General features: G+C 40.9%; 1 protein-coding gene across 1 annotated transcript in view; it reads left to right on the forward strand.

Annotated features, from left to right (window-relative positions):
* Positions 1 to 25814, forward strand: part of cemip2 (cell migration inducing hyaluronidase 2) — an 83675-nt gene that overhangs the window by 39194 nt on the left and 18667 nt on the right. The window contains exons 12-15 of the mRNA XM_039013268.1: positions 1242 to 1330; positions 19553 to 19684; positions 20076 to 20111; positions 20220 to 20375. Of these exons, the coding sequence (XP_038869196.1) occupies positions 1242 to 1330; positions 19553 to 19684; positions 20076 to 20111; positions 20220 to 20375 (413 nt within the window). The remainder of the gene's footprint in view (positions 1 to 1241; positions 1331 to 19552; positions 19685 to 20075; positions 20112 to 20219; positions 20376 to 25814) is intronic.

Below are 25814 nucleotides of genomic sequence, written 5' to 3' on the forward strand. Positions count from 1 at the left end.
TTTACTGTGGATATAGATACTTTTGTACCTGTTTCCTCCAGCATCTTCACAAGGTCCTTTGCTGTTGTTCTGGGATTGATTTGCACTTCTCGCACCAAAGTATGTTCATCTCTAGGAGACAGAACGCGTCTCCTTCCTGAGTGGTAAGACGGCTGTGTGGTCCCATGGTGTTTATACTTGCGTACTATTGTTTGTACAGATGAACGTGGTACCTTCATGCGTTTTGAAATTGCTCCCAGGGATGAACCAGATTTGTGGAGGTCTACAATTTATTTTCTGTGGTCTTGGTTGATATCTTTTGATTTTCCCATGATGTCAAGCAAAGAGGCACTGAGTTTGAAGGTAGGCCTTGAAATACATCCAAAGGTACACCTCCAATTGACTCAAATGATGTCAATTAGCCTATCAGAAGCTTCTAAAGCCATGACATCATTTTCTGGACTTTTCCAAGCTGTTTAAAGGCACAGTCAACTTAATGTATGTAAACTTCTGACCCACTGGAATTGTGATACAGTGAATTATAAGTGAAATAATCTGTCTGTAAACAATTGTTGGTAAAATTACTTGTGTCATGCACAAAGTAGATGTCCTAACCGACTTGCCAAAACTATAGTTTGTTAACAAGAAATTTGTGGACTTGTTGAAAAACAAGTTTTTATGACTCCAACCTAAGTGTATGTAAACTTCTGACTTCAACTGTACATACTAGTAAGAGCGCTTCCAATTGTCTGATTTCATACAGTATTCCAGCTCTTACTCAAAACCACTCAACTTACACACGCACACACACTTCCCTCACTCGCCACAGAAGCGTGCACACACAGACATGCACACACTAGCCTTTACAATAGGCCTCTGTTTCTCTGGCTCAATAAATTAGGTCAGGTGAACTGGGGGCCCTTTGTCCACTCTGACCACAAGTGCCAGTCTCATAAGGAGTGTGCTTACAGTGTCAAGACTATGCTCCGATTATATACCCGTGGTATATACTGTCTCGTTGCATTGCATTCACACTTGAACTGCACATACAAACACGCTTAAACCCCAGACATATGACAATTCACAGAGCTGCTACTGTGAGTATTACTATACTCACATGTAAATTTAAAGTAAAACTGACTCCTTCATGGGGGGGGGTGGGTGAGGGGGGTTGGGGTTTCTGTTTGGCTGAAATACAAATGTATTGTGCCTTTAAGTCTGTACGTGTGACAGTTGTTCCCATACCGGTTTGTGTTACCCAGGCTGGGCTCTTCATTGATAAAGGTGTAAAGACCACCAACGCCAGTGCCGCAGACCCCCGGGAGTACCTGTGTCTGGACAACAATGCCAGGTAAGCACAGGTCAAACTACATAACATTTAGAACACACAGCTGAGCAAATTTGACAAAAGGGACGAGCTGGTCATTTATTCTCTGCGCTGGCTACACGGACTCGAATTTTGACATGAAGGGATAAACAATTTAGTGTGTGTTAGGGAGACCATGAAATTCCGCTGCCGCAAAGAGAAAATGCATCCATGCGGAATTACACTTATTTGACATAGTGATTTATTAGAGACCTGTTTATTTGTTCAAATGTGAAACTATGCCCGGCTATTACAAGAGACCGGCGCTCCAGGGCTCTAAAGTGCGACAAAGTATACTGAACAAATACACTGCTCAAAAAAATAAAGGGAACACTTAAACAACACAATGTAACTCCAAGTCAATCACACTTCTGTGAAATCAAACTGTCCACTTAGGAGGCAACACTGATTGACAATAAATTTCACATGCTGTTGTGCAAATGGAATAGACAACAGGTGGAAATTATAGGCAATTAGCAAGACACCCCCAATAAAGGAGTGGTTCTGCAGGTGGTGACCACAGACCACTTCTCAGTTCCTATGCTTCCTGGCTGATGTTTTGGTCACTTTTGAATGCTGGCAGTGCTTTCACTCTAGTGGTAGCATGATACGGAGTCTACAACCCACACAAGTGGCTCAGGTAGTGCAGCTCATCCAGGATGGCACATGAATGCGAGCTGTGGCAAGAAGGTTTGCTGTGTCTGTCAGCGTAGTGTCCAGAGCATGGAGGCGCTACCAGGAGACAGGCCAGTACATCAGGAGACGTGGAGGAGGCCGTAGGAGGGCAACAACCCAGCAGCAGGACCGCTACCTCCGCCTTTGTGCAAGGAGGAGCAGGAGGACCACTGCCAGAGCCCTGCAAAATGACCTCCAGCAGGCCACAAATGTGCATGTGTCTGCTCAAACGGTCAGAAACAGACTCCATGAGGGTGGTATGAGAGCCCGACGTCCACAGGTGGGGGTTGTGCTTACAGCCCAACACCGTGCAGGACGTTTGGCATTTGCCAGAGAACACCAAGATTGGCAAATTCGCCACTGGCGCCCTGTGCTCTTCATAGATGAAAGCAGGTTCACACTGAGCACATGTGACAGACGTGACAGAGTCTGGAGACGCCGTGGAGAACGTTCTGCTGCCTGCAACATCCTCCAGCATGACCGGTTTTGCGGTGGGTCAGTCATGGTGTGGGGTGGCATTTCTTTGGGGGGCCGCACAGCCCTCCATGTGCTAGCCAGAGGTAGCCTGACTGCCATTAGGTACCGAGATGAGATCCTCAGACCCCTTGTGAGACCATATACTGGTGCGGTTGGCCCTGGGTTCCTCCTAATGCAAGACAATGCTAAACCTCATGTGGCTGGAGTGTGTCAGTAGTTCCTGCAAGAGGTAGGCATTGATGCTATGGACTGGCCCGCCCGTTCCCCAGACCTGAATCAAATCAAGTTTCAAATCAAGTTTATTTTATATAGCCCTTCGTACATCAGCTAATATCTCGAAGTGCTGTACAGAAACCCAGCCTAAAACCCCAAACAGCAAGCAATGCAGGTGTAGAAGCACGGTGGCTAGGAAAAACTCCCTAGAAAGGCCAAAACCTAGGAAGAAACCTAGAGAGGAACCAGGCTATGAGGGGTGGCCAGTCCTCTTCTGGCTGTGCCGGGTGGAGATTATAACAGAACATGGCCAAGATGTTCAAAATGTTCATAAATGACCAGCATGGTCAAATAATAATCAGGAATAAATGTCAGTTGGCTTTTCATAGCCGATCATTTTTAGTTGAAAACAGCAGGTCTGGGACAGGTAGCACGTCCGGTGGACAGGTCAGGGTTCCATAACCGCAGGCAGAACAGTTGAAACTGGAACAGCAGCAAGGCCAGGTGGACTGGGGACAGCAAGGAGTCATCATGCCCGGTCGTCCTGACGCATGGTCCTAGGGCTCAGGTCCTCCAAGAGAGAGAAAGAAAGAGAGAAGGAGAGAATTAGAGAGAGCATACTTAAATTCACACAGGACACTGGATAAGACAGGAGAAGTACTCCAGATATAACCAACTGACCCTAGCCCCCCGACACATAACTACTGCAGCATAAATACTGGAGGCTGAGACAGGAGGGGTCAGGAGACACTGTGGCCCCATCCGATGATACCCCCGGACAGGGCCAAACAGGAAGGATATAACCCCACCCACTTTGCCAAAGCACAGCCCCCGCACCACTAGAGGGATATCTTCAACCACCAACTTACAATCCTGAGACAAGGCCGAGTATAGCCCACAAAGATCTCCACCACAGCACAAACCAAGGGGGGGGCGCCAACCCAGACAGGAAGATCACGTCAGTAACTCAACCCACTCAAGTGACGCACCCCTCCTAGGGACGGCATGAAAGAGCACCAGTAAATTAGTGACTCAGCCCCTGTAATAGGGTTAGAGGCAGAGAATCCCAGTGGAGAGAGGGGAACCGGCCAGGCAGAGACAGCAAGGGCGGTTCGTTGCTCCAGAGCCTTTCCGTTCACCTTCACAGACCATTCCATAAAAATGGAGCTCTATAGGAGAAAGCCCTGCCTCCAGCTGTTTGCTTAGAAATTCTAGGGACAATTAGGAGGCCTGCGTCTTGTGACCGTAGCGTACGTGTAGGTATGTACGGCAGGACCAACTCGGAAAGATAGGTAGGAGCAAGCCCATGTAACGCTTTATAGGTTAACAGTAAAACCTTGAAATCAGCCCTTGCCTTAACAGGAAGCCAGTGTAGGGAAGCTAGCACTGGAGTAATATGATCAAATTTCTTGGTTCTAGTCAGGATTCTAGCAGCCGTATTTAGCACTAACTGAAGTTTATTTAGTGCTTTATCTGGGTAGCCGGAAAGTAGAGCATTGCAGTAGTCTAACCTAGAAGTAACAAAAGCATGGATTAATTTTTCTGCATCATTTTTGGACAGAAAATTTCAGATTTTTGCAATGTTACGTAGATGGAAAAAAGCTGTCCTTGAAACAGTCTTGATATGTTCGTCAAAAGAGAGATCAGGGTCCAGAGTAACGCCGAGGTCCTTCACAGTTTTATTTGAGACGACTTTACAACCATCAAGATTAATTGTCAGATTTAACAGAAGATCTCTTTGTTTCTTGGGACCTAGAACAAGCATCTCTGTTTTGTCCGAGTTTAAAAGTAGAACGTTTTCAGCCATCCACTTCCTTATGTCTGAAACACAGGCTTCTAGCGAGGGCAATTTTGGGGCTTCACCATGTTTCATTGAAATGTACAGCTGTGTGTCATCCGCATAGCAGTGAAAGTTAACATTATGTTTTCGAATGACATCCCCAAGAGGTAAAATATATAGTGAAAACAATAGTGGTCCTAAAACGGAACCTTGAGGAACACCGAAATGTACAGTTGATTTGTCATAGGACAAACCATTCACAGAGACAAACTGATATCTTTCCGACAGATAAGATCTAAACCAGGCCAGAACTTGTCCGTGTAGACCAATTTGGGTTTCCAGTCTCTCCAAAAGAATGTGGTGATCGATGGTATCAAAGGCAGCACTAAGGTCTAGTAGCACGAGGACAGATGCAGAGCCTCGGTCTGACGCCACTAAAAGGTAATTTACCACCTTCACAAGTGCAGTCTCAGTGCTATGATGGGGTCTAAAACCAGACTGAAGCATTTCGTTTACATTGTTTTTTTTTTTTTTTTTTTTTTGGGGTGGATCAGCTTAATATTGCGGAAAGAATGTTGCTTCCAATGTAATTGTCTGCATCATTTCCAATCCCCCATATTTTTTGGGGTAAATATATATATCCATACACGCATGCATACATATATACATATATACATACACATACCTATATAGACATACATACTTTTTTAAAGAATATACCTTTATTATTATTCCCCGCAACCCTACCACCGCTCCCCCAATTGGAGTAAACTAATAAACACTTCTGCTTTTACCTTCAATTTATACATCTTATACCTATTTTACAGACACAGACTACTTTATAATAGTTCTCTCTTGTTTGTTCTTAGTCCTTCCTCTATTTCTGTTGTCCATCCAATTTTATTTCCACTTGTAACTGTGCTATTTCACAAAAGCTCCGCACCTATACACATTTCACAGATCCCGTATGCCCTACATTGTTTATCTTGTTATTAGTCCCACCCTTCAGTTCCACTCAACCCTTCCCATCTATCTTCCAACATCATCCATTTCGGATTTTTATTTGCCATATATTTTTCAACTGTGCTGTGATGCTTCACAAAAGATTTGAACCTTCCTATTCTCATAGCTTCTACAGATTGTAAATTAAAAATAAACATTTTTGCTAAAATAATTATTATATTATTGATTGATTGACTATGGCTTTTCAAATCCCCCAGTATTGCTATCTGTAGCGTTAGTTCTAGGCAAATGTTGCAATTCTTCAGCCATTCCTGGACCTGTGACCAAAAACGAGCTACATATGGACAATACCAAAATAAATGATCTAATGACTCTGCCTCCTCACAACAGAATCTGCAGAGCTGGGAAGATTGTATACCCCATATATATAACATTCTATTAGTTGCAAGAATTTTGTACAGTAATTTAAATTGAAAAATTCGAAGTTTGGAATCCGGCGTTGTTTTGCGTATCAATTCATAAACCATGTGCCATGGAATGGGTACATCGAAAATCTCTTCCCAACTATTTTGCAATTTATATGGCACAGCTGTCAGTTTTTTGGTCCTTAAATGAAATTGGTATATGTTTTTATTTATCACACTTTTCTTTAACCATTTATGTTCTTTAATACAGGGCCGACATACAAGTTCCTTACTTTTTTCCCCTTCTACTTGCCTCTTCCATTTTTGTGGTAATGCTGCAATTAATTGGTTGTAATTTTGGGTAGAGCAGACATTTCCATATGTCTGTGTTAGCTGCATGTGTGACATAACTCCACCAGTCCTATTTATGATATCATTCACAAAAATTATACCTTTTTTAAACATTTCTTCGATAAATACAGTTTTTTTATCAATTACTATATTTGAATTTAACCACAATATTTGTTGTACTATTTGTTCCGTCCTTTCAGGTGGATTAAACTGAAATTGCAACCAACTTTCTAAGGCTTGTTTAAAAAATAAGGATATTTTGGAGATTATTTCCTTTTCAAACAACCGAAAGTGAGCAGGTGTAATCTGAATAAAGGGAAAAAGGCCCTTCTTGAACATAGGATGAGACATTCGTACCAATTTACTAGAGAACCAGTTTGGATTTAAGTATAACTTTTGTATGACTGATGCCTTTAGTGAGAGGTCTAATGCTTTAATATTTAATAATTTCTGCCCTCCGAATTCATATTCGTTATATAAATAGGCCCTTTTAATTTTATCTGGCTTGCCGTTCCAAATAAAATGGAATATTTTTTGTTCATATAATTTAAAAAGCAGGTCACTAGGTGTAGGCAAAACCATAAGCAAATAGGTAAACTGTGATATGACTAAAGAGTTAATCAGGGTGATTTTTCCACAAATAGACAAGTATTTTCCTTTCCATGGTAGCAAGATCTTATCTATTTTTGCTAACTTTCTATAAAAATTTATTGGAGTGAGATCATTTCTTTCTTTTGGGATTTTTATACCGAGTATGTCCACATCTCCGTCAGACCATTTAATTGGTAAACTACATGGCAATATAAAATGTGTATTTTTTAGTGATCCAATACGTAATATGGTACATTTATCATAATTTGGTTTTAATCCAGAGAGGATAGCAAAGGTATCTAGATCCTCTATGAGGCCGTGGAGAGACTCTAGTTGTGGTTTTAAAAGAAAACATGAATCATCAGCGTACAATGACACCTTAGTTTTTAAGCCACGGATTTCTAATCCATTAATATTAATGTTTGATCTAATTTTAACAGCTAACATTTCGATGGCAATAATAAATAGATATGCCGATAGTGGACAACCTTGTTTTACTCCTCTAGATAGTTTAAAACTTTCTGAGATGTAGCCATTATTTACTATTTTACACCTAGGGTTACTATACATAATTTTAACCCATTTTATAAGAGATTCCCCAAAATTGAAATATTCTAGGCATTTATATATAAACTCCAGTCGTACTTTATCAAAAGCCTTTTCAAAATCAGCTATGAAAACCAGACCTGGTGTCCCCGATATTTCATAGTGTTCTATTGTTTCCAGTACTTGCCTTATATTATCTCCAATGTATCGTCCATGTAAAAAACCTGTCTGATTAGGATGAATAATATCTGACAAAACTTTTTTTATTCTATGCGCCAAGCATTTTGCTAGGATTTTTGCATCACAACACTGAAGTGTAAGAGGTCTCCAATTTTTTAATTGGACTGGATCTTTATATATACCACTTGGGTCCTGTTTCAGTAATAACGATATCAGACCTTCTTGTTGCGTGTCTGATAATCTACCATTTATATAGGAGTGGTTAAAACAAGCTAATAATGGTCCTTTGAGTATATCAAAAAAATGTTTGTATACTTCCACTGGTATGCCATCCAGCCCTGGAGTTTTCCCATCCTTAAAGGCCCCAATTGCATCAAGCAGTTCCTCCTCTGTAATTTGGCCTTCACATGAGTCTTTCTGTACAGATGTTAATTTTACATTATTAATAGGAAAAAAATCCATACAATTAGTTTCAGTTAGTGGAGATGGAGGAGCCTGAAACGAAAACATATTCTTAAAGTACTTTACTTCCTCTTTCAAAATATCATTTGGTGAATCATGCGTGACTCCATCATTTGTAACAAGTTTTAATACATTTTTTTTGGTAGCATTTCTATATTGAAGATTGAAAAAGAATTTGGTGCATTTTTCCCCATATTCCATCCAGTTCGCTTTATTTTTATAATATATTACACTGGATCTTTCTTGAATAAGTTCCTCCATTTCTTTTTGTTTTTCCTCTAACTTATTCTGTGCCTCTATGGTACCGTTTTTATTGCTATCTAACTGTACTGTTAGTCCTTCAATTTCCTTTGTTAATATGGACTCTTTTGATCTAAATTCCCTTTGTTTTATAGATGAGTACTGAATTGCATGGCCTCTAAAGGCACACTTAAAAGTGTCCCATACAATAAGGGGATCTGCTGTACCTATGTTATGTCTGAAAAAGTCAGTTATAAAATCTTCTGTCCTAGTTCTAAACAATTTATCATGTAGTAGACTTTGATTAAATTTCCAATATCCTCGCCCACGTGGAAATTCTGTAAGAGAAATATATATGCCAATTATGTGATGATCCGACCGCATTCTGTCCCCTATCAACACTTTTTTAACTTTTGGTGCCAGAGAGAATGGTATAAGAAAGTAGTCAAGACGACTAGCTTGATTCAGCCTCCGCCATGTATATCTCACTAAATCAGGGTATTTAAGTCTCCATATATCCACTAATTCCAATATATCCATGACATTCATGATTTCCTTAAGTGCCTGAGGGTGATAGTTTGTAGTGTGATTTCCTTTCCGGTCTATAGAGGTATTTAAGACCGTATTAAAATCTCCCACTATAATAATAGAGTCTAGTGTTGCTTGTAGAGTTGATAAATTCTTATATATATTTTCAAAGAAGCTTGGAAAATCATTATTCGGACCGTATAGGTTAACAAGCCATATTTGTTTATTGTCCAATAACATATTTAAAATAATCCATCTACCTTGAGGATCTGTTTGGACAATTTGCACATTTGGATCAAAATTATTGTTAATTAAAACCATCACCCCTTTTGAATTTCTTTGCCCATGGGAGAAATATATTTTGCCCCCCCAGTTCTTTTTCCACAAAACTTCATCTAAAACTGTTGAATGGGTTTCCTGTAAACAATAGATATTATAATCCTTCTCTTTTAGCCAGGTAAATACTGATCGTCTTTTCTTATTATCTGCTAAGCCATTACAATTGTAACTGGCTATACTTATTTCACCCCTTACCATAATGAGACACACCTTTCATTCTTTTAATCAGAATATATTTTTGTAAACGTACTATTAAAAAGTAACATAATGATTGAGTGTCTATATAGTTGTACCATGATATTTGCATTTCTACTAAGTAAACCTCCAATTGGTCCTTACTATTCCACCCGCTAAAAGGCCTCATCTCGAGATGGCTTGTCATCCCAATGCCCGGTAGACCACCCTCGACCCCCTGTATCCCATAGCCCTGAACTTACTGGGATCCATTCTTTGAAAAGAGCATACAGTGCCATTTACCGAATTGAAGAAGATCAATTACCATATGCATTTCCATTGCCCTCACCTCGATTTGTATTATATATATCTGTGGATCATCCTCTATTGTCCCTAACATCTTTTACTTCTTCCTTCGCAACAGTTGTGGGATACACACATACACCCACACACACTCAGCCCTTACCCCCACACAACCATAAGCTCACTTTCTCAACAATTGCACCATCCCAGAGCCCAACTCAAGATGGGTCATGATTTACAAATGCACTTGCAGTTGCAGCTGCATGAGAAGGCCTGCAAGACCGCACAAAAAATTAGCAAAAATTGAGAGATTTATTTACCATTGTCATATCCTAGATAATGGAGGTCAAATGTACACCTTATTCCTGAAACACCCACAATACGGCCACCCGTCATGACCATGTCCCCACGCATCTCCATGCAGTCCGACTTTGATTTTGTGCCGCCAGGGCCACAATAATATACCCCCTCTCTGAATGTCCGAGTGTGACCCCCTCCCCATGGGTTACTGCAGCTAGTGTTGCCAGCACTGCCACTGCCTGGGTGGGGGCACCCCACCGGAATCCCCACCGGCTAGGTACAAGGTCGTCAAGGTTCTCATTAGCAGCTTTGAGAATTTCCTTGTATATTATGCTCTCCCTTTATGGGGCTTTGGCTTTGCAGGACCAACCCTGCCAAGCAGGCTCAGAATCTTGAGGGGGCAGTGCTGCTCTTGGTCTCTGACCTCATTTTAGCTGCATACAGACCGCTTACAGCGGGCACATAAAACAGTTAGGGACTTCTCCTTAGTATCTGGGTCATTCAGGTGGGTGTCTAGGGTATAGTGCCATGGACCGTACCATTAAAATAGGATAATAAATAATTAGATATAATTTATAAAAAAATAAATAAAAAATGTAGTTCTCCATGATAGGACAATAAATAAATAAGACGTATAATTCATTATAAAGGTATATCCATCATCTGAACAACATTGAAAGCCCTCTCATACCCGGCTCACAGCAATACATTGGCTCTGGGATATGCAACCATTTCATTACTCACTCACTCAACTTTCCAAACATAACAAATAAAATAAAAAATAAACACAAACCATACCATCCACACATACTGTGCCTTCTGTTTACTTAGTTTTTATCTTCACTATGTTGAATTAGTGCTTGTGTGTTCAATTAGTTATATGTGAAGATTTATAGAAAAGCTATATTTTTTATTGTATTGTTACAATCAGTAACCGGGCTTGAATTGTGTTTATTTCCCTCGTCTATGAGAACTTTGTAATTTTTAAAATAACCATGGAGTAGTCTTTGTGTCTCTGAACAACTGGTTATCAATATATAGTTTATCAACGACGAGAGCTACTCGTTTCGCTTTTAATCTATTTTCTTTGAAAATTGGATACAGAACTTTGCGCCGTTCTGCTATTTCCTTCGGAAACTGATCATTCATGCCAATTTTGGTCCCAGCAAGTCTTTTACCCAGGCTTTTAACCATTATTTTATCTTTAAATGAAGCAAATTTGGCAACGATTGGGCGTTCGTACCTCTGCCCTCTCTGTCCGAAGCGGTGAACGCGTTCAAGTTGGATTTTGTCGATAACTTCGCGTGGAATCTGAAGCGCTGTAAGGAGGAACTCTCTAACTATAGATTCAGGAACTTCTCCTTCTTTTTCTTGGATACCTGTAAGTACCAAATTCTCTCTCATGGATCTAGTTTGTATGTCTAGTAAGGTTTCCTTCAGAACGGTGTTCTCCTTTTTAATTCCATTCATTTCGGTTTCAATCTTATTGACTGTCCCTTTTAGCGCGTGTGTTTGCTTCTCCAATGTCGCAGCTTTTTCATCACTCATCTCTAGGCTTGCCTTCAACTCTTTTATATCCTTACTAACTAATTCAAGTATACCCAGTTTGTCATTTATTGATTTTAACAGATCGGTTTCGACCTTTACCATTCCCGGTGGTGAGAATATTAAGTCATCAGTGTCTGTAGAAGAGTCACGTTTTCGTTTTGTAATCGGTTCCCCTGTCTTACTCTCCGTCATGTTTGGTTGTTGCCTGTTTTCGTATTATTTGTCGATAAATGTCTCTAGTTTTAGGATTTGTTTTGTGTTATTGTCCAGATTGAAGGTTATCACTCACCAGATTAAGTAGTGCTAATATTTTAGTCTAATTTAGCAGATATTTCGAATATTATGTTTTATCTTGAGGTGCTCTACATAAATCCCTTCAGTCCGCCATTACCCTTACGTTTACATTGTTTGTCTTCAGGAAGGCAGTGAGTTGCTGCGCAACAGCTTTTTCAAAAATTTTTGAGAGGAATGGAAGATTCGATATAGGCCGATTAGTTTTTTTATATTTTCTGAATCCAATTGAGCACATCTGGGACATCATGTCTCGCTCCATCCACCAACGCCACGTTGCAACACAGACTGTCCAGGAGTTGGCGGATGCTTTAGTCCAGGTCTGGGAGGAGATCCCTCAGGAGACCATCCGCCACCTCATCAGGAGCATGCCCAGGCGTTGTAGGGAGGTCATACAGGCACGTGGAGGCCACACACACTACTGAGCCTCATTTTGACTTGTTTTAAGGACATTAAATCAAAGTTGGATCAGCCTGTAGTGTGGTTTTCCACTTTAATTTTGAGTGTGACTCCAAATCCAGACCTCCATGGGTTGATAAATTTGATTTCCATTGATAATTTTTGTGTGATTTTGTTGTCAGCACATGTAAAGAAAAAAGTATTTAATAAGAATATTTCATTCATTCAGATCTAGGATGTGTTATTTTAGTGTTCCCTTTATTTTTTTGAGCAGTGTATATAAACGCAACATGTAAAGTGTTGGTCCCATTATTCATGAGCTGAAATAAAAGATCCCAGAAATGTTCCATATGCACAAAAATGATATTTCTCTCGAATTTTGTGCACACATTTGTTTACATCCCTGTTAGTGAGCATTTCTCCTTTGCCAAGATAATCCACCCACTTGACAGGTGTGGCATATCAAGAAGCTGATTTAAACAGCATGGTCATTACACAGGTGCACCTTGTGCTGGGGACAATAAAACGTCATTCTAGAATGTGCCGTTTTGTCACACAACACAATGCCACAGATGTCTCAATTTGGAGCGACCACGCAATTGGCATGCTGACTGCAGGAATGTCCAACAGAGCTGTTGCCAGAGAATTGAATGTTCATTTCTCTACCAAAAGCCGCCTCCGACGTCGTTTTACAGAATTTGGCCTCACAACCACTGACCACGTGTAACCGCGCCAGCCCAGAACCTCCACACCAGGCTTCTTCACTTGCGGGATCATCTGGACCAGCCACCTGGACAGCTGATGAAACTGAGGAGTATTTCTATCAGTAAAAAAGCCCTTTTTGTGGGGCAAAACTCATTCTGATTGGCTGGGCCTGGCTCCCCAGTGGGTGGGCCTATGCAGTCTCAGGCCCACACATGACTGTGACCCTGCCCAGCCATCAAATTTTATTGGTCACATACACATATTTAGCAGGTGTTATTGCAGGTGTAGCGAAATTCTTGTGTTCCTAGCTCCAACAGTGCAGTAGTATCTAAAGACGATTCACAACAATACACACATCTAAAAATAAAATTATGCAATTAAGAAATAGAGTGGCATTGACTAAAATACAGTAGAATAGAATATGGCTATTTTTACAGCCAGATGGCCTTGAGTTAGAAGCTGTTTTTCAGTCTCTCGGTCCCAGCTTTGATGCACCTGTACTGATCTCGCCTTCTGGATGATAAGCAGGATGAACAGGCCGTGGCTCGTGTGGTTGATGTCCTTGATGATCTTGTTGCCCTTCATGTGACATTGGGTGCTGTAGGTGTCCTGGAGGGCAGGTAGTTTGCCCCCGGTGATGCGTTTGGCAGATCGCACCACCCTCTGGAGAGCCCTGCAGTTGTGGGCGGTGCAGTTGCCATACCAGGCGGTGATACAGCCCGACAGGATGCTCTCAATTGTGTATCTGTAAAGGTTTGTGGGTTTTAGGGGCCAAGCCAAATTTCTTCAGACTCCTGAGGTTGAAGAGGCGCTGTTGCGCCTTCTTCACCACACTGTCTGTGTGGGTGGACCATTTCAGATCGTCAGTGATGTGTATGCCGAGGAACCTGAAGCTTTCCATCTTCTCCGCTGCATTCCTGTAGATGTGGATAGGGACATGCTTCTTCTGCTGTTTCCTGAAGTCCACATTCAGCTCCGTTGTTTTGTTGACATTGAGTGAGATGTTATTTTCCTGGCACCACACACCCAGGGCCCTCACCTCCTCCCTGTAGGCTGTCTCGTCATTGTTGGTAACCAGGCCTACTACTGTTGTGTCGTCTGCAAACTTGTGGCCACGAAGTCATGGGTGAACAGGGTGTACAGAAGGGTGCTGAGCACGCACCCTTGTGGGGCCCCTGTGTTGAGGATCAGCAAAGTGGAGGTGTTGTTTCCTACCTTTACCACCTCGGGGCGGCCCTTCAGGAAGTCCAGGACCCAGTTGCACAGGGCAGTATTCAGACCCAGGGCCTGAGCTTAATGATGAGCTTGGAGGGTACTATGGTGTTGAATGCTGAGCTATAGTCAATGAACAGCATTCTTACATAGCTATTCCTCTTGTCCAGATGGGATAGGGCAGTGTGCAGTACGATGGCGATTGCATCATCTGTGGATATATTGGGGCAGTAAGCAAATTGAGCTGGGTAAGGTAGAGGTGATATGATCCTTAACTAGCCTCTCAAAGCACTTCATGATGACAGAAGTGAGTGCTACTGGGTGATAGTCATTTAGTTCAGTTACCTTTGCTTTCTTGGGCACAGGAACAATGGTGAAGCAAGCACGAACAGAGGATCGGGATAGGGAGAGATTGAATATGTCCATAAACACTCCAGCCAGCTGGTCTGCACATGCTCTGAGGACGCGGCTAGGGATGCCATCTGGGCCGGCAGCCTTGTGAGGGTTAACATGCTTAAATGTCTTACTTACGTCGGCCACGGAGAAGGAGAGCCCACAGTCCTTGGTAGCGGGCCGCGTCGATGGCACTGTTATCCTCAAAGCCAGCGAAGAAGGTGCTTAGCTTGTCCAGAAGCAAGATGTCGGTGTCCGCGACGTGGCTGGTTTGCCCTTTGTAGCCCATGATTATCTGTAGACCCTGCCACATATGTCTCGTGTCTGAGCCATTGAATTGCGACTGTACTTTGTCTCTGTACTGACGTTTTGCCTGTTTGATTGCCTTACGGAGGGAATAACTACACTGTTTGTTTTCGGCCATATTCCCAGTCACCTTGCATTGGTTATGGCTGGGATCCCGTTAACGGGATCGATATGACAACAGCCAGTGAAAGTACAGGGCGCCAAATTCAAAGCAACAGAAATCTCATAATTAAAATTCCTCAGACATACAAGTATTTTACACCATTTTAAAGATAAACTTGTTGTTAATCCCACTACAGTGTCCGATTTCAAAAAGGCTTTACGACGAAAGCACAACATATCATTATGTTAGGTCAGCACTTATTCACAGAAAAACACAGCCATTTTTCCAGCCAAAGAGGAGTCACAAAAAGCAGAAATAGAGATAAAATGAATCACTAACCTTTGATGATCTTCATCAGATGACACTCATAGGACTTCATTTTACACAATACATGTCTGTTTTGTTCGATAAAGTTCATATTTATATCCAAAAATCTTAGTTTACATTGGCGCGTTATGTTCAGTAATGTTTTGCCTCCAAAACATGTGGTGATTTTGCAGAGAGCCACATCAATTTACAGAAATACTCATAATAAACATTGATAAAAGATACAAGTGTTATACATGGAACTTTAGATAAACCTCTCCTTAATGCAACCGCTGTGTCAGATTTCAAAAAAACTTTACGGAAAAAGCACACCTTGCTATAAACTGAGTACAGCGCTCAGAGCCCAAACAAGCCATAAAGATATCCGCCATGTTGTGGAGTCAACAGATGTCAGAATAGCATTATAAATATTCACTTACCTTTGATCTTCATCAGAATGCACTCCTAGGAATCCCAGTTCCACCATAAATGTTTGATTTGTTCCATAAAGTCCATAATTTATGTCCAAATACCTCCTTTTTGTTCGCGCGTTCAGTACACAATCCAAACTCACGACGCGCAGGCAAGTCCATGCGAAAGTTCAGACGAAAAGTCATGTTACAGTTCGTAGAAACATGTCAAACGAAGTATAGAATCAATCTTTAGGATGTTTTTAACATAAATCTTCAATAATGTTCCAACCAGAGAATTCCTTTGTCTGTAGAAATGCGATGGAACGCAGGTCTAACTCTCACGTGAACGCCCGGGAACATAACCCAGTCCGCGTTTTCAAAACAATTTTGAAGCATGGATTCTGATTGGTCAGACCTTAGCACGGGTACTTTCTGTTTGAGTTTCTGCCTTTAGGAAATGAGGAGCAAAACGGAGTCGTGATCAGATTTGCTGAATGGAGGTGCAGGGGAGGGCCTTGTAGGCATTTCGAAAAGTTGCGTTGTAGTGGTCCAATGTTTTACCAGCGCGAGTACTACAGTCAATGTGTTGTAGATTTCCATAGCGTTTTTCTCAAATTAGCTTTGTTAAAATCCCCAGGATATGTGGTTTCCAGTTTGCATAAAGTCCAGTGTAGTTCTTGGTATCTGCTTGAGAGGTATATACACGGCTGTGACTATAACCGAAGATAATTATCTTGGGAGGTAATACGGTCGGCATTTGATTGTGAGGTATTCTAGGTCGGGTGAACAAAAGGACTTGAGTTTCTGTATGTTATCACAATCCCACCATGAGTGGTTAATCATGAAACCCCCGCCTTTCTTCTTCCGGAGAGTTCTTTATTCCTCTCTGCGCGATGTACTGAGAACCCAGATGGCTGAAGGGACAGGGACAGTATATCCCGAGAGAGCAATGTTTCCGTGAAACAGAGTATGTTCCAATTCCTGATGTCTCTCTGGAAGGAGATCCTTGTCCTTAGCTCGTCTACTTTATTATCCAGAGACTGAACATTAGCGAGTAATATACTCGGAAGCGGTGGATGGTGTGCACGCCACCTGAGTCGGACTGGAAGTCTGAAGAAATACTTCTTCTCCGCCGGCCGCGTTTTGGAGCAGCCTCTGGAATAATTTAAATTGCCCTGGGGTACAAACAAAGGATCCACTTCGGGAAAGTTCTAATGCTGGTGAGTTACCGCCGCTCTGATAACCAAAAGTTATTCCCGGCTGTATGTAATAACAAAAAAAAAATCTGGGCTAATAATGTAAGAAATAACACACAAAAAACCCGAAATAATGCAAAGTTGCTTAGGAGCTAGAAGCAGAGCTGCCTTATCTGTCTAATTAGGCCCTAATTAAGTATTTCAATTGACTTGATTTCCTTATTTGAACTGTAACTCAATAAAATTGATGAGTATATTTTGCTGTGCAACTTTTTATTTTGGGAGTATCCGTGTGACTTAAATCCAATAAAAAATGATATGCGTAACAATATGTTGTCGCAACAATCTTCTGTACACTCCTCAAACAAGACAGGCTACCTCCCTGTGGCTGCTTGCTTCCAGTTACGGGCCAAACACACCAAGCCCCACCCCCTGTCACTCAAGCAGGCAGCACATGGGTTCCTCCACGCTGTTTAATCTCCCAGCATGCTGTCAATTCACGCACTCAACATGTTCTTCCAAAACAGGAATGTTGTTCCTAAATGTGAATCCACATGTTTTCTCTATTATACTATTCGTTTGTATCTTGCTCTCTGCAAAACGTGAGTTAGTTAGTCTAAGGAAGCTAGCAAGTGCCTAAAATAATGCTAATGCTAATCGCTATTCGCTAAATGCACTAGCTAGGGCAAAGCAAACGTTAGCTCTAATACAGGTTGTTACCAGTGGTGGTTTAGATCAGTATGTTGTTTGTGCAATGGCATGTTCCAAATCAGATAGACAAAGAATAGGCTGAATGCAACATCTATTCAAATGTGATTAGGGTCCCCTGGGAAACACGGACCCAACACTGGTTCCTACCCTGTCATAACTCCTTCCTGACTTTTTAATTTATTGTCATGCCAAACAACACCAACCATATAAATATAATGATTATTCTAATTCTATGATTCCAACAGTTCACCCGAGTGTTTTGATCTACAGGTCACTGCCAACATAAACAAAACACCAACATTGTGTCTTAATAGGGCATAGGGCCACACACACACACACACACACACACCTTTTAAACCTCCTATGCTCCTTTTGAGACCCCTCTTTCAAAGTCACTGAGATCTCTTCTAGCCATGGTAGACAAAATAATGGGCAACTGGGAATTTTTATAAGGCCCACACCTGTGTGGAAGCTCCTGCTTTCAATATACGTTGCATCCCTCATTGAATCAAGTATTTCCTTTATTTTGGCAGTTACCTGTATATCGCAAGTCAAATCACAATATTTGGTTGAACAATCTGTTAGATTTCCTACCCATATCATGTAGCCCTACTAACAACCTGGTAACTTTACCAGTATATGCAAACATTTGGCAACACAGAAAGAAAGGAAAACTGATATCTTCTTCAGGAGAGCTTCAAAAGTAAGTAGGATTCATATAGTCCCAATGTAGGGTATATCTCAATCAATAAAAATAAATATTCTGGTGGAGCTCCTAACTTTAGGAGCACCAGTGCTACCAATGAATAATGTTAATTTAGAGCCCTGCCCGGCACTTGTAAAAGACTCCACGTTCAATGGAAGTTTTACGGTAGATTGTATTTGTTTTTTGTCTAATCTACAGTCTATATGTGTACTTATTCTGGTAGTCTGTGGTTAAGTTTCCTTAAATGGTCGGTAGTTTAAATGGTTTAGTCTTGGTCTGTACTTGTATGGTCTGTACTGGGCCCGGTTTCCTAATAGCGATTGAATTTAGGCTTACGAGTGTTTTTAATGATGCATCGTTCCTACAACAGCCGAAGATGTACCATGTGATTCCCAAAACAACATCTAGAAAGAAGCGTAGCTAAGTGAGTCGTTGAGGCACTGATCTCAGATCAGTGTGCTTCCTTTCAAATCTTACCTTAACATTATAATTATTCAAAAATACTGACGACGGATCAGCTCCTAGAGTTATATTATCACCTGGATGCAAATATTGAGGCTGCTTATTCTAATGTTTAGCCTACCCTATAATAATGCAGAAAATCATAGATTTGGCACATCATTACGCACATGTTACACATGAAATATATTGAGGCAAGAATTACAGATAGTAGCCAATGAGCAAAATAGAACTCAATTGAATGCACATTAAATTGATTTCAATGTCATTTTAAATATAGGCCTATGTAGGGTAGTGTATTTACATTTTAATGCAGTCGTCTTGATTCTATGTTAAGCAAAATCTTCTGTGTATAAAATTTTAATGCCGACGTTAGCTGGTCTACAAATGGTCTGAGGCAGTCGTTAGATGACTAGCACTTTTTGGGGGGTTTTGTGAAACCGTTCAGAGATTTAACGATGCTCCTACGAAGGTTCTTACAAGGATCTTAGCTTTAAAAAACCAGGCCCTGTACTGTATTTGGATAGTTTGTATTGGTCTGTACTGTACTTGGATAGTCTGTACTGGTCTGTACTGTACTTGGATAGTCTGTACTGGTCTGTACGGTACATGGATAGTCTGTACGGTACTTGTACTGTAGCCTGGAGGGTCTGGAAGGTTTTTGTTTACAGAGAAAACAAGGCTCCACAGATAGTTTCTACTCTGCAGCAGTCTGTCCAAATACAAGCCTCGGGTTCAACAGATGGAAAATAGCTTAGGCCCTCCTCCAAGACCACTGCCCACGCTGTGTGTGTGTGTGTGTGTGTGTGTGTGTGTGTGTGTAGGTGAGTTTGTGTGTGTCGTGTTTGTCTGTGGCTATTTGAAAGAGTGCTGTGTGTCGGGAGAGATTGTGTGTGTGTTTCTATACTCATATTACATATGGGTCCGTTTCAGGTTCCGTCCACATGAGAATGCAGACCCGAACCGGCCGCGGGTGGCTGCTCTCATCGACACACTCATCGCCTTCAAGAACAATGACCTCGGAGCCTGGATACGTGGCGGTGACATCACCATTCAGAACTCTGGGTGAGTGCTGGGATGTCAACACATTGAGCCCATGATGAATGCGCTTACATTCATCATTGTTCATCAATGTCCTGTGCAGTAGTCATATCATGGGTTGTCTCTTAGGTTTGCTATATGATTGGCATGAGTTAAGTGTCTCAAATGTTCCACAGGAGTTACCGTAGCAACTTGCATTACAATCAGAGGTTAGCATGCTATGCTAACATGTAAACAAGCGGCCATCTATGTGTAACCTATCATTGGGCTATGTGTAGCCTATTAGCATGTTGCTAATAGTTAATTTGGTTCCTATTTCTCAGTCCATAAGGCCGTAGATGACAGTGAACCAGTGACTCCTCCATTGCTGGGTTTTCCCGATAATTACTGATGCATTTATTCTCTCTGGTTATAGATTTGCAGACAATGGGGTGGGACTCTCCTTTGCGAGGTATGTACCAAAGCTCCTGTGTATGTTTCTACATCTGTGCATACCCCCCCACACACACACACACACATTTGCTCAAAAACACATCCCCTGCCTGTTGTCTTCCGTTAGTGACGGTAGCTACCCTAAGGATGAGGGCTCCAGTCAGGAGGTGACCCAGTCTCTGTTTGTGGGAGAGAGCCGCAACCGCGGCTCCAACGGAGGCCAGAACAAGTACTGGGGCCAGGGAGGAGCAGATGGCAAGATGAGGACACTACCCAGGAACAGGTGTGTGTGTGTGTGTAATAAAAAACATAGTGTTCGAAAGGGGGTGAACACGTGTGTTGCTCTTGGAACGGAAGTACTGCTTCCTGTAATAGGATGAATGGTTTTGCTGTGTCACTTCCTGTGTTTCCTGTTAAACAATTTACTAGATCCGTGTAGTAACCCTTATATGACAGAGACCGAAGGGGGGGGGGGGGGGGTATCCTGTGTTAGAAATAGAGGCAGACCGATTAATCGCCAGGGCCGTTTAATTTGGGCCGATTTCAAGTTTTCATAACAATCGGTAGTCTACATTTTTGGATGCCGATTATGGCCGATTACATTGCAATCCACAAGGAGACTGCGTGGCAGGCTTGACCACCTGTTACGCGAGTGCAGCACCAAAAGGACCTTGTGGCTGCAAGGAGGTAAGTTGCTAGCTAGCATTAAACTTATCTTATAGAAAAACAATCAATCTTCACATAATCACTAGTTAACTACACATGGTTGATGATATTACTAGGTTAACTAGCTTGTCCTGCGTTGCATATAATCATTGCGGTGCCTGTTAATTTATCATCGAATCACAGCCTACTTCAACTTCGCCAAACAGGTGATGATTTAACAAAAGCGCATTCACGGAAAAAGCACAATCGTTGCGCAAATGTACCTAACCATAAACATCAATGCCTTTCTTAAAATCAATACACAAGTATATATTTTTAACCTGCATATTTAGTATATGCAGCAGTTTGGGCTGCCTGGCTCGTTGCGAACTGTGTGAAGACAATTTCTTCCAAACAAATACCGTAATTAATTTGCCAGAATTGTACATAATTATGACATAACATTGAAGGTTGTGCAATGTAACAGAAATATTAAGACTTAGGGTTGCCACCCGTTCGAATAACATACGGAACGGTTCCGTATTTCACTGAAAGAATAAACATTTTGTTTTCTAAATGATAGTTTTCGGATTTGACCATATTAATGACCTAAGGCTCGTTTTTCTGTGTATTTATTATATTATAATTAAGTCTATGATTTGATATTTGATAGAGCAGTCTGACTGAGCGGTGGTAGGCAACAGCAGGCTCGTAAGCATTCATTCAAACAGCACTTTACTGCGTTTGCCAGCAGCTCTTAGCAATGCTTGAAGCTGTTTATGACTTCAAGCCTATCAACTCCTGGGATTAGGCTGGCAATACTATAGTGCCTATAAGAACATCCAATAGTCAAAGGTATATGAAATACAAATGGTATAGAGAGAAATAGTCGACTCGTCATAATAACTACAACCTAAAACTTCTTAACTGGGAATATTGAAGACTCATGTTAAAAGGAACCACCAGCTTTCATATGTTCTCATGTTCTGAGCAAGGAACTTAAACGTTAGTTTTTTTACATGGCACATATTGCACTTGTACTTTCTTCTCTAACGCTGTGTTTTTGCATTATTTAAACCAAACTGAACATGTTTCATTATTTATTTGAGACTAAGTAGATTTTATTTATGTATTATATGAAGATAAAATAAGTGTTCGTTGTTCATTCAGTATTGTTGTAATTGTCATTATTTTATATATATAAATAAATAAATTGGCTGATTAATCGGTATCGGCTTTTTTTGGTCCTCCAATAATCGGTATCGGCGTTGAAAAATCCTAATTGGTCGACCTCTACTTAGAAATCAATCACCAATAAATGTCTGAGAAAATGTAAGTCTGTCACGGATAACAGTTGCGCAGGAGCACTCAGATCAGGGACAGGGAGCATGCTGTCAGCCACCCACAGTCAGAGAGACGGGCCTCTTGGTCGTGTTCATTAAAGGGGCAATACACAGTTGCTACATCAATTTTGGGACTTAAGTATTCATGCCCCTTGACTTATTCCACATTTTGTTGTGTTACAGCCTGAAATCAAAATGGATTAAAAATAATGTCTCCCCCATCTACACGCAATACCCCATAATGACAACGTGAAAACCAATATACAGTTGAAGTCGGAAGTTTACATAGACTTAGGTTGGAGTCATTAAAACTCGTTTTTCAACCACTCCACAAATTGATAACAAACTATAGTTTTGACAAGTTGGTTAGGACATCTACTTTGTGCATGACACAAGTCATTTTTCCAACTATTATTATTATTATTATTTCACTTATAATTCACTTTATCACAATTCCAGTGGGTCAGAAGTTTACATACACTAAGTTGACTGCCTTTAAACAGCTTGGAAAATTCCAGAAAATTATGTAATGGCTTTAGAAGCTTCTGATATAATTTGAGTCAATTGGAGGTGTACCTGTGGATGTATTTCAAGGCCTACCTTCAAACTCAGTGCCTCATTGCTTGACATCATGGAGAAATCAACCAAGACCTCAGAAAAAAAATTGTCTGGTTCATCCTTGGGAGCAATTTCCAAACGCATGAAGGTACGACGTTCATCTGTACAAACAATAGTACGCAAGTATAAACACCATGGGACCACGCAGCTGTCATACCACTCAGGAAGGAGACGCGTTCTGTCTCCTCGAGATGAACGTACTTTGGTGCGAAAAGTGCAAATCAATTCCAGAACAACAGCAAAGGATGTTATGAAGATGCTGGAGGAAACAGGTACAAAAGTATCTATATCCACAGTAAAACGAGTCCTATATCGACATAACCTGAAAGGCCGCTCAGCAAGGAAGAAGCCACTGCTCCAAAACCGCCCTAAAAAAGCCAGACTACGGTTAGCAACTGCACATGAACTGTTTGGCCATAATGACCATCGTTTTGTTTGGAGGAAAAAGTGGGAGGCTTGCAAGCCGAAGAACACCATCCCAACCGTGAAGCACGGGGGTGGCAGCATCATGTTGTGTGGGTGCTTTGCTGCAGGAGGGACTGGGGCACTTCACAAAATAGATGGCATCATGAGGGATACATTATGTGGATATATTTAAGCAACTCAAGACATCAGTCAGGATGTTAAAGCTTGGTCGCAAATGGGTCTTCCAAATGGACAATGACCCCAAGCATACTTCCAAAGTTGTGGCAAAATGCCTTAAGGACAACAAAGTCAAGGTATTGGAGTGGCCATCACAAAGCCCTGACCTCAATCCCATTGAACATTTGTGGGCAGAACTGAAAAAGCGTGTGCGAGCAAGGAGGCCTACAAACCTGACTCAGTTACACCAGCTCTGTCAGGAGGAATGGGTCTAAATTCACACAACTTATTGTGGGAAGCTTGTGGAAGGCTACCCAAAACATTTGACCCAAGTTAAACAATTTAAAGGCAATGCTTCCAAATACTAATAGTGTATGTAAACTTCTGACCCACTGGGAATGTGATGAAAGGAATAAAAGCTCAAATAAATCATTCTCTCTACTATTATTCTGACATTTCACATTCTTAAAATAAAGTGGTGATCCTAACCGACCTAAGACAGGGAAATTTTACGAGGATTAAATGTCAGGAATTGTGAAAACTGAGTTTAAATGCATTTGGCTAAGGTGTATGTAAACTTTTGACTTCAACTGTGTATATATTTTTTTCTTCTCAAATGTATTTAGAGAAATATCTAAATTACATATGTATTCACACCCCTGAGTCAATACTTTGTAGAAGCACATTTGGCAGCGATTACAGCTGTGAGTCTTTCCACACCTGGATTGTGCAACACTGGCACTTTAAAAAAATAAAAACATTTTTTTTTTATTCTTCAAGCTCTGACAAATTGGTTGTTGATCATAGCTGGACAACCATTTGCAGGTCTTGCCATAGTTTCGACAAATCTTATTGAAAATCTAACTCAGCCACTCAGGAACATTCACTGTCTTCTTGGTAAGGAACTCCAGTGTAGATTTGGCCTTGTGTTTTCGGTTATTGTCCTGCTGAAAGGTGAATTCATCTTCCAGTGTCTGGTGGAAAGCAAACAACCAGCATCATTCTGTTTCTTTTTAATCCTGAAAACTCCCCAGTCCTTAACCATTACAAGCATACACATAACATGATGCAGCCACCACTATGCCTTGAAATATGGAGAGTGATAATGTGTTTAATTGGATTTGCCCCAAACATAACAATTTGTATTCAGGCCAAAACGTGAATTGCTTAGCCACATTTTTGTGCATTATTACTTTAGTGCCTTGATGCAAACAAAATGCATGTTTTAGAATCGTTTTATTCTGTTCAGGCTTCCATCTTTTCACTCTGTCAATTAGGTTGGTATTGTGGAGTAAATACAATGTTGATCCATCCTCAGTTTCCTATCACAGCCTTTAATCTCTGTAACTGTTGTAAAGTCACCATTAGCCTCACAGTGAAATCCCTGAGCGGTTTCCTTCCTCTCTGGCACCTGAGTTAGGAAGGACGCCTGTGTTTTTGTAGTGACTGGGTGTATTGATACACCAGCCAAAGTGTAATTATTAACTTCACCATGCTCAAAGGGATATTCAATGTCATTTTCTTTACCCAGTTACCAATAGGTGCCCTTTGCAAGGCATTGGAAAACCTCCATGGTCTTTGCGGTTGAATCCATGTTTGAAATGTACTGCTCCACGGAGGGACCTGACAGATAATTGTATGTGTGGCATACAGAGATGAGGTAGTCATTAAAAAATCATGTTAAACAATATTATTGCACTATCCATGCAACTTGACTTGTTAAGCATATTTTTACTAATTTATTTAGGCTTGTCATAACAAAGGGGTTGAATACTTATTGACTCAAGACATTTCAGCATTTCCTTTTTAGTTAATTTGTAAAATAAAAAAAAACATAATTCCACTGTGACATTGCAGGGTATTATGTGTAGGCCAGTGACAAAAATCTCAATTTAATACATTTTTAAATCACACTGTAACACAACAAGATGTGGAAAAAGTCAAGGGGTGTGAATACTTTCTGAAGGCATTGATTCTTAAAGAATATAACTTATAAATGCCTCATGAACTTAGTTACACTGTCCTACCCCATTAGAACCCAAAATATAAGCTTGTTTTACTCCAATGTTTGTACACAAAGTAAAATTATATAAAAAACACTAGGCTCAAAACATGATTAAAACTATAATTTGGATGGTCAGTCCTTGCATCCATAGCTCTGTCTATGAATTTGAAAGTTTCCCCATCCCTCAGCTTTTTACCGAAACAAGGCTGGGTGGTTTCTTTTGTTATGGTTTCAACTGCTGATTGCCACTTTAAGGCATGCAACAGGAAAAGGTATTCAAACATTTTGTAGTAAAAAAACAAACTAGTATTTCTTATCGGACACGTCCAGGTAGTAGGAGCTAACGTTTGAGCTAGCTAACGCAGAGTATATTCTCCATATGACGTTGAGAAATAGTGCATTGTGAGTAGTTAAGAAGATATCCGGAAATAAGTTAGTAATTTATAAAGGAATTATAGAGCATTTATAAAGTGCATAAGCACTACGTAAATGCTTTTCAAATTATTTATACTACATGAAGGGTGATTAA

The sequence above is a fragment of the Salvelinus namaycush genome, chromosome 18 (genome assembly GCF_016432855.1).
Source record: "Salvelinus namaycush isolate Seneca chromosome 18, SaNama_1.0, whole genome shotgun sequence".
Taxonomy (NCBI): domain Eukaryota; kingdom Metazoa; phylum Chordata; class Actinopteri; order Salmoniformes; family Salmonidae; genus Salvelinus; species Salvelinus namaycush.